Source organism: Odocoileus virginianus, chromosome 28 (genome assembly GCF_023699985.2).
Source record: "Odocoileus virginianus isolate 20LAN1187 ecotype Illinois chromosome 28, Ovbor_1.2, whole genome shotgun sequence".
NCBI classification, from domain to species: Eukaryota; Metazoa; Chordata; class Mammalia; order Artiodactyla; family Cervidae; genus Odocoileus; species Odocoileus virginianus.
Window position 1 is genome coordinate 43,715,467 of NC_069701.1, and position 15,446 is coordinate 43,730,912.

The 15,446-nt window shown below is 59.0% G+C and overlaps 2 protein-coding genes across 23 annotated transcripts in view; one reads left to right on the top strand and one right to left on the bottom strand.

Annotated features, from left to right (window-relative positions):
* Positions 1-8,162, top strand: part of MOB2 (MOB kinase activator 2) — a 52,070-nt gene extending 43,908 nt beyond the window's left edge. For all 3 annotated transcript variants that reach the window (XM_020907864.2, XM_020907863.2, XM_020907862.2), the window contains 2 exons: positions 6,810-6,934; positions 7,323-8,162. In XM_020907864.2, coding sequence (XP_020763523.1) covers positions 6,810-6,934; positions 7,323-7,615 — 418 coding nt within the window. In that variant the 3' untranslated portion in view covers positions 7,616-8,162. The remainder of the gene's footprint in view (positions 1-6,809; positions 6,935-7,322) is intronic.
* A 5,463-nt stretch (positions 8,163-13,625) lies between these two features.
* The window catches only part of BRSK2 (BR serine/threonine kinase 2), a 49,735-nt gene continuing 47,914 nt past the window's right edge, over positions 13,626-15,446 (bottom strand). For 9 of the 20 annotated variants that reach the window (XR_011484454.1, XR_011484451.1, XR_011484455.1 and 6 more), the window contains one exon: positions 13,626-14,338. Coding sequence is in view for 12 of the 20 variants with exons in the window: in XM_070457909.1 (XP_070314010.1) it covers positions 14,319-14,338 (20 nt within the window). In the remaining 8 variants the exon portion in view is untranslated. Of the gene's footprint in view, positions 14,787-15,446 lie in introns of all 20 variants that reach the window. The other 11 variants (XM_070457897.1, XM_070457895.1, XM_070457894.1 and 8 more) reach the window with 6 other exon arrangements.

Consider the following 15,446-nt stretch of genomic DNA (forward strand, 5'->3'; position numbering starts at 1 on the left):
GTATAGAGCTTCTCCATCTTTGGTTGCAAATCAGTCTGATTTCGGTATTGACCATATGGTGATGTCCATGTGTAGACTCGTCTTCTTGTGTTGTTGGAAGAGGGTGTTTGCTATGACCAGTGCGTTCTCTTGGCAAAACTCTGTTAGCCTTTGCCTTGCTTCATTTTGTACTCCAAGGCCAAATTTGCCTGTTTTTCCAGGTATCTCTAGACTTCCTATTTTTGCATTCCAGTCCCCTAGGATGAAAACAACATCATTTTTTGGTGTTGGTTCTAGAAGGTCTTGTAGGTCTTCATAGAACTGTTCAACTTCAGCTTCTTTACCATTGCTTTTGGGGCATATACTTGGATTACTGTGATGTTAAATGGTTTGCCTTGGAAACAGATCATTCTGTCATTTTTGAGATTTTACCCAAGTACTTCATTTTGGACTCTCTTGTTGACTATGAGGGCTACTCCATTTCTTCTAAGGGATTTTTGCCCACAGTAGTAGCTATAATAATGGTCATCTGAATTGAATTTTCCCATTCCAGTCCATTTTAGGTCACTGATTCATAAACTGTCATTGTTCACTCTTGCCATCTCCTGTTTGACCGCTTCCAATTCACCTTAATTCATGGGCCTGACATTCCAGGTTCCCGTGCAGTACTGATTTCTACAGCATCGCCATGTCCACCACCAGTCACATCCACAGCTGGGCGTTGTTTCCATTTTGTTCAGACCTCTCTTCATTCTTTCTGGAGTTATTTCTCCACTCTTCTCCAGTAGCATATTGGGCACCTGCTGACCTGGGGAGTTCATCTTTCTGTATCATATCTTTTTATCTTTTCATACTGTTTATGGGGTTCTCAGAACCCAGAACACTGAAGTAGTTTGCCAGTCCCTTCTCTAGTGGACCATGTTTTGTCAGAACTCTCCACCATGACCCGTTCATCTTGGGTGGCCCTACACAGCATGGCTCATAGTTTCATTGAGTTAGAGAAGGCGAATATGTTGTCTAGGTTTGTCATAGTTTCTCTTCCAAGGAGCAGATGCCTTTCTAGGAATCGTTCACGATCAAGGAATGGAAACTCACGAATCAGTTTAAAGGAAGCGGGAGGTCGGTCAGGCCCACAGAGCCGTGTGCTGTCTGAGCAGGGCCATCAGGTCCACCCAGGGCCCAGGCTGGACACCCTTCTCCACCCTGCTGATGCCTGAAGGACTGGAACCAAAGGGGAGTTTGCAGTCCCAAAAGAAGGAAGGCCTGTGCCCAAAACACATTTGAAGACCTAACAGCTGAAAACTTACAAATTTGGCCAAGACACAAACCTACAGATTCAGGAAGCCTAATGAATTCAAAATAGGATAAATCCAATGAATCCACCCCAGGCACATAATCAAACTGCCAAAGAGAACACGCAGTCACAGCCAGCAGAGCCAGCAGCTTCGCCCCGTGGGGATGTGGTGGGGTGGCTGTGGCCATCCTGGCCCCACAGCATGCTTACGGTGCTGCATGGAAACAGCAGTCTCCCAGAAGTTCCACATACTGTCCTTCAAGGATGAAGGTAGGATAGAGACAGCTGTCAGTGAAGGGAGACTTAGAGAGTTCACTTGCAATGCAGTCAGGGAAGCTGTGCTAGGAGGGACCACGGGGCAGAGGACGCGGGGAGACGTGATGACCGCCTCTTCTCTTCAGCTCCTTGAAATATGTCTGGAAGGTGAGCAAAAGCCATAACTGTCTGACAGGTCTCCAGTGTGTGTCTGCAGCACTGAGACGGTGGTGGCCTGGGGGCGGGCAGAGAGCCCTGTGTGCTGGTCGGCTTTCTGACTCAGATGCGGAAGAGGTCCTGGACGCCAGGTGCAGGGTGGAAAGATCGGGACGCGCTTTGTAATCCTTTGAGCAACCTCTAAAAAAGTTGCATAAGGGACATAAATCATAATAGATAAATTAAAAGGAAATAGTGCGGAAGAAGGCAGGAAATATAAGGAGTGAAAATCAAAGGGAACAAATAGTAAATGACTGTGAACTTAAATTCAGACAGATCCGTCATTGCAGTGAATGTCAATGGTGTAAACATGCTGGTGACAAGACAGAGACTGTAAGTCTGGATTTTCAAAATGAACCAGCTGTACAGGGTATACGAGAAACTCACTTTAAATGCAATGACTTTGGCAGGTTGAAAGTGAAAATATGGAAAAAGAGATGCCAACAAAACATAAGTCAGAAGAAAACTAAAGTGGCTGCACTCATACGGACAAAGCAGACTTCCAGTCCGGAAGCACTGGCCTTGAGTGCATCTGCGCCAGATGGCAGAGCTTGTGCACAAGGCAGACAGACAGAACCGAAAGGACAAACACTAGGGTTGGAGATTTCAACATGCCTCTTTTGGTAATATATAGACTAGTGGATAGAAAGCCAGCAAGAATCTGGAACTAAATAGCACCATCAGCCAACTGGACTGAATTGACATTTACTGCACCCTCAGTAGCAAAATCCACATTCCTTTCAGGTGCACTGAGATTATTCACCAGAGGAGGTCATGTCCTGGCTCACAAAACAGACCTTAGCAAACTAATCAGAGGTGCAGAGTAAGTTATCTGACCACAATTAGTTACGTTTGAAATCAGTAACAGAAAAGTCTCCAAACATTTAGAGATCAATGTACTTTTTTTCTCTTGCCATGCTGTGTGGCATGTAGACTCCTGGCTCCCTGATCAAGGCAGATCGAATGTGCCCCCTTAACCACTGGAATGCCAGGGACATCCCAAGAAATTAACGCACTTTCAAATCATCCATGGGTCAGAGAGGAAGTCTCCAGGGAAATTAGAAAACGTTGTAAACTGAAATGAGAACGCAGCATATTTGAACTGCATTTGAGATGCAGCTAAAGCAAGGTTTAGAGGATTAAATGCTTATTTTAGAAGAAGAAAGATCTCAATTCAACCTAAGCTTCCATATTAAGAAATGAGAAAGAAAGAAGCGTGCGTGCGTGTGTATGTGTGTGCTGTCATGTCCAGCTCTTACAGCCATAGACTGCCAGGCTCTCTCCATGGGATTTTTCCCAGCAAGGACACTGGAGTGGGTTGCCATGCCCTCCTCCAGGGGATCTTCCTGATCCAGGGATCAAACCTGCATCTCCTGTGACTTCCTGCATCTCCTGAGTCCGTGGGGAATCCCAGAAAAAACAAGAGCAAAAAACAAAACCCTAAATGGAGCAGAAGAAAAGAAATGATAAAATAAGAACAGAAGCCACTGACATGATTGTTTCTGAAAACAATAGGGGAAATTAATGAAACCAGAAGCCGATTCCCTGAAAAGTAAAACTGAGAAACCTCTAGTAAAACTAACAAAAGTAAAAAGAGAAAAGATACAGATTATCGTTATACGGAGTAAAAGAGGAAATAACTATAAACCCAGCAGAAATTAAGAGGGTAATAGGAAGCATCAGAAAAATCTCTGCATACGTAAATTTAACAGTTTAGGTTAAATGAACTAGTTCCTTGGAAAGCACAAAATACCACAATTGACCCAAGATGGGTAATGCAGTAAGGCAAGAAAAATTAATAAAAGTCATTTAAATTGGAGAAGAAAATAAAACTGTATTTGCATACAGCATGATTGTCTATATAAAAAAGCCCAAGAGCTCTGGCAAAAAGTTGAATCAGTAAATTTAGCAAGCTCAGCACACAAAAAAAATCAGTCATAGTTTGTATACTAGCAGTGTACAACTGGAACACAAAATTGATACAGTTTTATCATTCACAGTAACTCCAAAAACAGTGAAATACTTAGATATGGACTTAAGGAAACATGTACATGCTGGAAACTACAAAATGCTGATGAATGAACCCAAAGACCAGCAGCGTAAATGGAGAGACACTGTACTCATGGATGGGAAGACATCTCACCAGAAGTATAGATTCATGTAATGCAACTTAGTCAAACTGCCAGCAGAGTTTTTATCCATAAATAAGCTGATTATAGAATGTGCATGGAGTAGCAGAATCCCTAGAATAGCTACAGTGATTTTGAGAAAAGAACAGATCAGTAGAGTCCAGCAGCGCTGTGCTGAGTTACTATAAAACTCTGGTGATCAAGACCGGGGGCTTGGTGACGGAAGAGACACAGAGGTCAGAGCAACAGAGCCGAGTCCAGAAACGCACCCCCACAAACACAGCCCCTTGGTGTTTGGCAGGAATCAGAAGCATTCAGTGGAGAAAGGATAGTCTTTTCACTTAAAGCTGTTAGAAAAACCAGTCATCCAAATGCCTCCTTCTGCCAGAGCTGACTGCCACAAGATATAGTCCGTTGATGAAGGAGAATCAGTAAATTCGACTTCATCAAAATTTAGAACTTCTGTTCTGTGAAAGACACCGTTGAGAGAAAGGAAAGACAACTGCAGACTGAGCCAAGAAAGGACTAGTGCCTGGAAGGGATGGAGACCCCCTCACAGCTCACAGCGAGAAATCTGGTTCTGACTGGGCACAGGGAAGGGCCCCATCTGGGCAGAGGGAGCACCGCAGCAGGTGGAGAACACGAATTCAGACTTGGCTGTGGGAGTGCCTGTTGCCTCCTCGCCACGTGCCGGCGAGGATGGAGGGGCTGCTGGTGGGGCGGCCATTCTGAGGACATCTTGGTGGCGTTCCTACTGTGGACCCAGCGCTGCTGCTCCCGAGCACCCACCCAAGAGAAACGGGAAATGGAGCTCATACAGACACCTGCCCAGAAAGGGTTTCGCAGCCTGACCCTTAATTGCCCCAAACTGCAGGCCACCTGGGTGTCCTGCAGCAGGTGACGAGATGGACTAGTGCATCCACACAGGAGTCCATCTCAACGAGAAAAAAGACAGGGTGGATGGCAGAGCTGGGCTCCGGACGTCACCTGGAGTTCCCGTGGACACATCGCTAGTGTGCGGAGGACTGACCGGCAGGCCAGGGGCCGGGGTGGGAGCTGTGCCCCATCACGTGTCCTCTGTTGGGGTTAAAACCCATCAGGCTGCACGCCAGAGCCAGTCAGCTTTACTGTGAGACAGCGCAAAAATAAAACAAGAACGAAGAAAAGGAGTGCTGAAAGCAGAGGATCCCAGCTGTCAGGAGGCGGGGCGACCGCAGCAGGGCCCTGAGCAGCTGGTCTCTCCGGTTTGACCTCATGGGAAGCTCTCCCGGTTTCGAGCTGCAGTGGTTTTCTGACTCTGGCACTGGTGGCCAGGGACATCTGCACCAAACAGGGCTGGAGGATCGCTGGGGTGGAGCTGCCCTCTTCCCTGCACTGGCCCCAGGACCCCAGGGGCCGCTGTGAGGGGAGGGACAAGTCACCTGTCTCCTCTCAGCGCGTCCTTGGATGGGGCAGGGGCCTGGGCAGGGGACAGACAGTCAGCAGGGCCACTCTGTGGTGGGGAGGGCTCTGGATCCTTGCTGGGTGTCTCCTTCCTGGGGGCCTGCAGGGAGCTCAGCAAGCTTCTCAGGACTTTGTCTGACCCGCTCTGGGGCCTTGTAGGGCGTGCGGGTGCTGGGCTCTGCGGGGCAGCCGGGGCGCAGGCATGGCAGGGAGGTCTCGCCGAGGTGGAAGTGGCTGGCAGGTGTTGTCTGCCTTCTGCATCGGGGAGGCCGGAGCCAGGTATCCAATGGCAGTCAGGGCTGTGTTCCCTTGTCCACAGAGGGGTGCCTTTTTCCTGGTGGCCTGCCCATTTGTTATGGGCTGTGTTCCTGTCTTGGAGCCTGACCCCGTCCCGACCAGGGGCACAGATGCACTCACAGGCGAAGGGGGTGGAGAAGAGCGCTGGCTCCTGCTCGAGGAGTAGGGGTGGGCGGCAGCGCTGTTCTGAGCCCCCTAGGCAGTGTCCTTTCTTCCGGCCATGAGACCTGGAGAGCCTGCTGTCCTGACAGCAGGTCTGGCCAGGTGTTGGGAGTGGGGGTGCCCTGGGGCTGTCACCCAGGGGTGCTTAGTGAGCTCAGGAAATCAGGGCAGGGTGCTCAGGGCCAGCCTGGGGTGCTGGGCTGCGATTAAGTGGGATGGTATCAGGGAAAGCTATCTGTTCTGAAGCCCAGTAAAGACAGTGAGAAGGGGGTAGGGTGCTGGTGGAAGTCTGTGTGCAGCCTTGCCGTCTGGCTGGGGCAGAGTTGGCGCCTCGGCCGTAGAAGGGGCTGCCCTGGTCATCACTCACTGACCCAGGCAGCATGCGGTTCCCCCCTCCCTGCCACTGGCTCTGTGCAGCCCTTGGCCAACCCACCTGCAAGTACAGGGCCCCCTGCTGGGAAGACTGGAGCCCACCCTGGGGTGGGAGGGAAGAGTGGGACATGGCAGCTGCAGGGGCCGATGTCTGGAGGACGGCCGAACAACAGTGTTACGTGAATTAGGATGTGTGCCTGCTTTCAGGGCTGGGCTGGGGGTCCACATCTCCCAACGCCCTGACCCACTCCCACCTGAGGACTGCCCACCCTACCCCCACCTGCCGGGGAAGTTTCTGAGGTACCCAGAGACCGAGTGGGTGTGCAGAGGCCGCCTCACCCCACCTGGCCCAGGGCGCACGTTTGGCCCCTTTGTGGCCCATGGACTATAGTCTGCCAGGCTCCCCGTCCATGAGATTGTCCAGGTAAGAGCACAGGACTGGGGTGCCAGCCTCTTCTCCAGGGGATCTTCCCGACCCTGGGGTCGTACCCAGACCCCCCGCACTGCAGGCAGATTCTTTACCATCTGAGCCAGCAGGGAAGCCCCGGACCCTGAGAAGCCAGGGCAGGGTCTCCAGGGAAGGACGTTAGCCCCGGGGAGGGCCCGTGTGCAGGGAGCGCCACACGGCCGGCTGTCCCATCACCGCGCACCTGTCCCCACAGACAGTACTACTGGTACGACGAGCGGGGCAAGAAGGTGAAGTGCACGGCCCCCCAGTACGTGGACTTCGTCATGAGCTCCGTGCAGAAGCTGGTCACTGACGAGGACGTGTTCCCCACGAAATACGGTGCGTGTCCCTGTCCCGTCCCGCCCATGACCCCGCCCACTCCAGGCCGGCGGAGGAGCCAGGGTGGAGCCCAGACCCGCCCTGAGTCACCACGGCAGCACCTGGCCACCGGGAGGTACCATCGCCCAGGCCCCCCCTCTGCGGCCAGGGCACCGAGGGCCCTGGGCCCAGCTTCAGCTGGGTCGCGGGCCCCTGGTCCCAGAGGCGCCCGGTCCAGCGGGGAGAGCACCCACCGTCGGGACCCCGCGTGGCGCCCACTCACTCGGGTGCTGCAGGCGGGCACGCAGGGCGGCCTGTGGTGGGGGGAGGGGGGCAGACCCCCGGTCCGGGCCTGGGGACGACGGCCTTCCTCCCCCGGGGCCGGGGTGGTGACCCGGCCGTCCCGCAGGCCGCGAGTTCCCCAGCTCCTTCGAGGCCCTGGTGAAGAAGATCTGCAAGTACCTGTTCCACGTGCTGGCGCACATCTACTCGGCGCACTTCAAGGAGACCCTGGCGCTCGAGCTGCACGGACACTTGAACACGCTTTACGTGCACTTCATCCTCTTCGCCCGCGAGTTCAACCTGCTCGACCCCAAAGAGACGGCGGTCATGGACGACCTGACGGAGGCGCTGTGCGGCGGGGGCGGCGGGGACGGGCCGGGCGGGGCGGCGGGCGCACAGAACCACGTCAAGGAGAGGTGAGCCCGGCGGCGCCCGCGCCGAGGGAGTGGCGGCGCACCGCGCGCGTCCGTGTCTGTGCGCGCACGGATTGTGCGCACCTTGGACTCCGCTCGTCCGTGGCAAACAGCTCCGGGGCCTCCCGTCCGAGTCTCCCTCTAGGGTCTTCCGCGTCCGCCCCGCCCCCGGCTGGGCCTTTGCCTCCGGGGAGACACGCAGCGGGGCGGGGGGGCCCTTCCCCGAGGCGGGGGCCGCAGGCTTCGCTTCCGCCGCCCTTGGTCTTGGCTCCGGTTGGAGTGGCTTTTAGAGACCCTAGCCTGGCTTTCTCCTCTCTCCTCCCGATCTGGACTCACTCTGGCTCAGGGCCGGCTGGAGGGCCAGGGAGGCCGGGTGTCTGGAGCGCCGCGAGCTGCAGTGTCTCCTTCCGCTGCCCTCACTGCCCAGGAGGGGCCCCGGGCCAGCCAGGGTCCGGGCCGTGGTGCTCGGGAGGCAGCCTTTGTGGAGCCGCGGCCGGGGGCAGGAGAGCCTGGCGTCCCTGTGCGGGTGTAATAAAGAGACTTCTCTCAGGTCAGCTCCTGTGTGTGTCAGCGTCTCGGTGCGGAGGGCAGCCTGGCCATGTGCCCTGCTCCTCACATGGCCCGGGGCAGCGCCCTCCCTTGCAGGCCAGCCCAGGGAACCCTCACTGACCACAGCTGTGCTTGCCAAGAGCAGGTGCTGCCTTCCTGCCAGGGCTCCCCCCGGACTCCCCTGCTGCGCGTGTCCACGGGTTGCTGGGGGCGGGGCAGTGTTCCGTGGGTCAGGTCCCCAGGGGTACTGGACCCTCAGTCTCCCTGTGGTGTGCCCTCTCCACCCGGGCAGCAGTGACCCTGGAGTGGGGGCCGCAGTCGGCCAGAGGTGAGCGTCCTGGCCAGCTGGAACAGAGGCTCCGCTGTGGGGGCCACCTCTGGAACGGGCAGCATCACTTGGGTGGGTGTAGGATAGCTGGGGGGGTGGCAGGGCGGGGGTGGTATGAACAGCCCTGGAGCTGGTCCAGCCCCCTGTGGGCAGAGATGCAGGTTTCCTGCAAGGCCCTACACCGTCCCCGCGTGTTGATTCCTGTCATGCACCCCTGCCCCCTGCCAACCCTCGGGCTCCTGCACCCTCCCCGCCAGCCCGTGCCTTGCTGGGTCCTGAATTTCCTGCCCTCCTGACGCTCAGCTGACCTCAAACTCAGTCGTGGCCAGCAGACCCTTCCTCTGCCGCCCTGGCATGTCACCAGCCCCCAGGCCTGGCAGGGCCAGCTGCTCCCTCCGCCTCCCAGAAGGACAGGCTTCTAGCTGACCACCCTACGCCCGCACGCAGGCTGCAAGAGCTCTGCGCCTCTGGGAGGCCACAGCCCCTCCCAGGCCACCCACCCTGCCCGTCCTGCTCAGCTCCCCTCTGCCTCCCAGCTCACTGTGAGCCCTTGGCCCACAGGCCACATGGGCTGTCCCTTCCTCTTTGGGAATGGATCTCTGAAGCAGCAGCCTCCAGACGCAGGGGAACTGGACCACGGCTGACCGGGCACCCAGGGAGGACCCTCTGGGGGAAGCTGGAGGGAGGGTGGAAGGGGGCCGGCCTGCTGGGTCCCCAAATGTCCGTGTAGCAGCCTTGTGAGCGAGCAGCCTGGGTGTTTAGCTGAGGAGACTCCAGCCAAAGTGTCAAAGGTGCAGCCTGCTTTATCTGTTGCTTATAGTAAAATACACGTTGAGAGACTGAGAAAGAGCTAGTGACAGAAGGGACCAAAACACTCGATGGTCTAAGAAGTTCTCAGCCCAGCCCGCTGAAAAAGACACTAGAATGAGGAGATTGCCTGTTGGGAAATGCCCCCTAGAGAAAAAGCCAAGGGTGCTGGGCAGACTTTCTTTGATAACTTGGAGCATGAACCACAGCAGAGATTCCATCAGAGAGTCTTGAAACAGACCTCAGTTGTCCCGGCAGAGCCGGAAACAGGAAGGCTCTCGGGAGGATCTGAAGGAGCCTCTCGTCTTAGGGAGAGAACCCCCACGACGTACCATGGTACCCCGTGGTTCTTGAGAACTTCACTCCGTCAGAAGCGCTGCCAGCAAGGACTGAAGGGGGCAGAGGGTCGAGTGGGGGGCTGTCGAGCTCAAAGCTTCTGGGCAGGACACAGGCTGATGGAAGCCAGCTGAGGACGCTGGCTCCTTTTCTCTAAAATGAAGGGCTGAAGGGGGCAGAGAGTCCTGGGTGTGGAGCCCTCAGCCGCAGAGGGCAACTCCCAGGCCTTGCTGGGCACCTGCCTCAAGGGGTGTGGAGCCCACTGGACTTCAAAATACGCCTCCTTCATTTTCTCCCTTTTTGGATGGAAACGCCCGTGCCTGGCCTCTTGGACCTCTTCTACTGTTGTATTTTGGAAGTAGGTGACTTCTCGTCTCAGAGGCCCAGTATGGAAAGGGGCAGTTCCCCAATATGTGCTGGGACAGTTCACATTCCGCGTCTGGCTTTCACCTGGTTCAGGTGGTTGAGGTGAGGTTTGGGGTTTGACTTGAGCTTGCAGTGGGTTGAGACTTCAGGAAAGCTCAGGAGACCGGTGTGTTTTACACACGAGATGGATGTGGAACTTGCTAGGGAGCAGTCTGCAGTGGGCAGACTAACACACCCTCCCCCCAAAAAGGGTCCACCCCCACGTGCCTGGAGCCTGACGGCCTGCTGCCTTCCCCAGCAGAGGGGGACAGCTGCAGGTAGAGTGCAGCTTGCTCACCAGCTGGACTTGAGGGGGGAGCCTGGGCCGAGTGTGCTCACGGGGCTCCTTCAGACGGAGGGGGGAGAACCAGGGCAACGCAGCGTAAGGAGGGCTGGCCTGTGCTCCCGGCTCCAGGGACGCAGGGGGGCCTCCAGAAGCTGACCAAGGGGATGTCCCTGGTGGCTCAGTGGTTAAGAATCGGCTTTCAGCACAGGGTAGTTCAATCCCCGGTCGGCCCCGTGCCTGTGTGCCCCAGTGACAGAGCCCAGGGGCACCCAAGAGTGAATCAAATGCTGAAAGAAAAAGCTAAGGAAGGAAACGGATCTTTCCCCAGGACCTGCAGAAGTGAGGCCATTTCAGCGAAACCCCATTCATGAACTACAGAACTTAAGAAGGCACGTTTGTATGGTTTAAGCCCCTAGGTTTTGAGAACACGTTACACCAGCTCCATGTGTAGGACGGGCCATGGAAGTGTCACAGGGTCATCCAGGGCCCGAGAGGGTCCACACAGGCACTGCACCCCGGGCCTGACCCTGCAGACAAGCGTGACCGCGGCATAGGCTCCGCAGTCCCGCCCGCGCCCTGGGGCCGGCACTTGCCTCCCCGCCTTGGTGGGGGACTGTGTCCACGGCCCCCAGCTATGCTGACACCCCGGCTTTGACGTTCACACTGCTTCTCTCTCCTCCCAGCCCTGGCCACCATCTCTGCGCCCTGCCACCTCCACCCCTGCCAAGCCACAGAGGGAGACTGGGCTGCTGGGGGGGTGGTGGCGGGCCCAGGAGGGAGGAGCTGTGGACTGGACCTGGTGGCCTCGGGTGAGGAAGGAGTGGGCGCAGAGCCGCGGGGGGCAGGGTGGGCACGGGGTGGGGCGGGCGAGGGCCAGGACCCTCCTGCGGCAAGTGAGCTCTCTGCTCCGCAGAGAAGCCGGCGGGTGGAAGCGCCTCTCCCAGCTCGGGCACCCCTGTCAGCTGAGCGCGTGGACAGGCCAGGGTGGGCTCCAGGCAGGGCGGAGAGAGGGCTGGGTGGCGGCTCCATCCACAGCTGGGTGCCCTGCCCACTGGCTCTGCCCCCGGGGCCCCCCGCCCAGGGTTACCCTGGGGGGGCTGCACCCACACCGGTTGGTGGGTCACCAGGCCTGCGACGTCATCCTCTGATCCTGTTTGTTTTCTGCAAGGGCCCATTGAAGTCTCTACTTCACAGACATAGTGCTCAGTGTAAAGTGCTCAGAAGGCATCTGTCTGGCACACGCTGATGTAATGGGAGAAAATAGTAGCCCTAGCAGCTTTTGGCTTAGCTTGCTTTGGTTTGTTTTGTTTACAACCAAGAGCGAGCTTGGTGTAGAAGCGGGGCCGCGGAACGGGTGCTCCGCCTGCGGGAGTGCACTGGTGGGCTCCCACGGAAGCTGAGGGCGCTGCTGACGATTGCGGTGTCCTCTGGGGATGCCAGTCATGCCCACTGAGGGCGACTCGTCAGAATGCAGACTGTAAGAGGGCCGGGAGGAGAGCCGAGGAGGCCTGAGGCGAGTCAGCTGCTTTCAGTGAAGCGCATGCAGAACCGTGGGGTCAAGAAGCCCTCTCTGGCAGTTGGTCGAGAGCCTGGTGGCCACGCACCTTGCCAGGATGTAGCAGCCAGACCCCCTCCCCCCGGTTCTTAAGCTGAAGTGAACGGGACACCACGCAGTGCTGGGGCCCAGAGCACCCTCTGGGCTCTGATCTCTTCAGCGGTGGGCAGTTTCCAGAGCCGCCTCGTGAGTCTGGGGCCCACGCCGCTGCAGCAGAACCCCCAAGCTCAGAGCTACGCCCGGGAAGCCCGCTGTGCTCCCCGCCTGATGGCTGGGAGGGGAGCGCGTGAACCCTCGGCCCGACCTGCCCGCCCCAGGGCCAGATGGAAGCATCTCGGAACAGCTGGTCGGGTGGCTGGAAGCCGGGGATGTTGCCGCCCCCACCACGGGAGAGACGGCCGCCCAGCCCCCAGGCTGGGGGCGCTGCGCTGGTGCAGACGGCTGGGTGCAGAGAGGCCCCTCCATGCACCAGGAGGCAGCTCCGAGGGCCTCGTGCTCCCTGCTGGGGGCCCGGTCGGGGGCTGCCCCGCGTCCCTCCTCACGGCTGCTGCCCTCGAGTCGTGCGGCTGGGCAGCCCGGGGCCCTCAGGAGGCTGGGCCTCCCCTCAGCATTGCAGCAAGGCGGGGGGGGGGGGGGGGGGGGGTTGTCGGCTGCCCGACAGGGGGTTGTGGTGCCTCCACCCCTGGCGGGGACCACGCTGCCCTGCCAGCCCGCTGTCCCAGGGCTGCCCACCCGCCTCGGCCCATCACTCCAGGGCTGGGCCACACGCCCCTCTGCCTCTTCCCGCAGGAGGGAGGGGCGAAAAGGCAGGCCGTCGTCCGGAAGGGCCCAGGTGTGGTCTCAGGGAGGCAGCAGAGGCGCAGTGGCCGACGCCCGTCCCCCCAGAGTGCCCTCCTGGCGTCCGCGCCCCACCCGGCCCAGCCCCTGGTCCTCGCTGGCCAGGCAGACAGCGCGCCATCACACCTGCCGGCTCGGTCCCAGGCCGCCCCACATGCCCGCCCGCCCGCCCGCACGGAGACTGGCGTGGGTGACTTTACGGAAGGAATTTATTGTTCGGAACTAAAGTTGCTCACAGTTGTTTGATGGGGTACACTGGGTGGGGCTCGTCCAATCCCGTGACGTCTGTGTGTCCGAGTACAAAAGAGGGAGCCTAAGGAGAGGTATTGCTTTCCGGTCCTCGTCCCTGGAGGAGCCCCTCCCACGGGGGTCGCGCGGCTTTTGCTGTTATAGGTGTTTCGTTTTTTGTTATGTGCTGAGATCCCAGCCTGGGGCGGGGCCAATGGAACAGAAGCATTAAAATGTATCCACAACGGGCGAGCAGGCAGGTGGACGCGATGTGGCCTTGTGGCGGCGCGGGCATGCAACCCCGCCTGCCGCGCGGCCCTCCAGGTGCAGCGACTTGCTGCCTTTCTTTGTCCTTGGTTGTTTTTTTTTTTTTTTAACTTTTTGTCATTTTAGTAAAAAAAAAAAAACCCCTGCAATGCCCCCTGCCATCTTGCATGTTACGTGTAGGGGGCCAACTCGGGCCTTCCCCGGGCCCCACACTCGGACACAAAACCAAGATGGGCCCTGGCCTGGGCCCCCCAGGATGGAGTCGCGTCTCCTCGGGACCGAACCTGGGACAGAGCGAACCACGCCATTCTCTAAATATGTTTATATGTGTGTGTATAGAAAGAACCGAACTCCAAGTCTAGCCCTGCCCGCGGCCCGCCCCCCCACCCCAACACCCTTCTCCAAAAACAACCAAGAAAAAAAGTTTATAAAAATATCTTGCAGGAATTCTTTAAAGTTTACAGTAGCTTGCCGGCGCTGCACCGGCCGGCTGCCCCCAGCACCCCGACGGCTCTGTCCACGGGGCACCTCGGCCCAGACCCCACCCTGCCCAAGACACACACACACACAGACAGACAGACGGACGGACAGACGGCAGGACGGCGCTGCTGCTGCCCCTTCCCTGAACAGAGAAGAAACTCAATAAGTTAAAACAGCAAATAAATAATACTGATCTCGGCCAGCCTCCGGGCAGGCGGGCACGCTCAGCCCTGGGTCTCTTTCCACCTGAGGCGCCCAGGGAGCTGGGGTGGGATGCGGCGGGTCACGTGGGCAGCGCTGAGGTGCGTGGATGTGGACAAGGAGCGGCGGGGGGTGGGGGGGGGGGCGCGCCGGGGAGAGGCCGAGGCGGCCGGGCCAGAGGACTGCTTCGCCCCCTCGGGCCCACCCCGGAGGCCGGCTGGACCCGCCGAGGGCGCTGGTCAGCGCGCGTCCAGTCGGGGGGCCCGGGTCCTCCTCCCCATGGCCATGCGGAGCTGAAAGTGGGCAGAGCTGCCGCGCGGGCGGGCGGGCGGGCGGGCAGGCGGCGGGAGGAGGGCGGGTCTGCGGCAGCTGCCTTCGGTCAGCCGGAGTCCGGTGCAGAGCACGGAGGACGGCCTCGTGGAGGTGACATGTTAACTTTTCGGGATAATTCCTGGTATCAGAGTGGAGACAGTGGCGTTGTCAGAGACAGGCAGAGAGAGAGACAGCGAGAGAAAGAGAGAGCGGGCCCGGGTGGCCCAGCCTGGGCTGCGGACCCCGGGGCCCCCTTTCCTTTCCTCCCCGCTTCACAACAGTCTAGACGGACAGACGGGCGTGGCCCTCGGTCCACACGGGGCGGGCGGCGGGCCGTGCGAGGGGAGGGGGCTATATGTCTGTCTAAGGCTGCTCCCGGCGGGCGGCGGGCAGCCCCGTCCTGGCCTCGTCCTTGCCCGCTGGGTACTCGGCGTCCCCTCCAGGGCCGGGGCCAGCGGCCGCGGAGTCCCCGAGTGGGCCGTGGGCACTCCGCTTGGCGGGCGTGCTGGGGGCCTGGGCCGCCTGCCCGTTCTTCTCGTCTGAAAAAAGTTGTTTAATTACGTCAAAGAAGTTACTCAATGGGCTGCCTGGGTGCACAGAACAGAAGACAAAAGAAAAAAAGAAAAGAGAGAAAAGGGGGAAGGGAGGGAAGAGAGAGAACAAGACGAATGAACCAGGGGCCCGCGAGGGCGTCTGCGCGGGCGCGCGGGGCCGAGGCAGCAAGCGGGGCGGGTGGCCGGGGGACTCCAGGCCTCTGGGCAGCGGGCCGGGGCCCGGGCTGGCGGGGACCCTCCTCCGCCGCCAGACCTCCTGTCACCCTGCACCTTCAGCGGCAGGCCGGCCCAGCTCTGGAGTAAGAGGCGGAAAGGCCAGGGCCCGTGTGCCCATCACACTCCTCCTGGGAGGCCTGGAGCCCGGCCCCGGCCAGCCCGGACGGCACAGCGTGGACACAGAGGTCAGCAGCGGACAGACAGACGGACGGATGGGTGGACACGCATGGAGCTTGAGTGTGGTGGGGGCTGGGGCAGGCAGCCAGAGTGGGGGCCCTGGTCCCGGCGAGACCGTCCCGAGGGAAGAGGAAGGGGCAGCCGTGGGGGCCCAGCCCACCAGGGACCCTGTGCTCCTGGCCCCGGGACACCTCAGCCCCTCCTCCTAAGCCGGGCCCCACCCGGGCAAGGACAGGACCCCCTCTCTGCTCCGTCGACGGAGCGGCAGGAGCCCCACCCCGCCCCCTCCAGGGGGCAGAG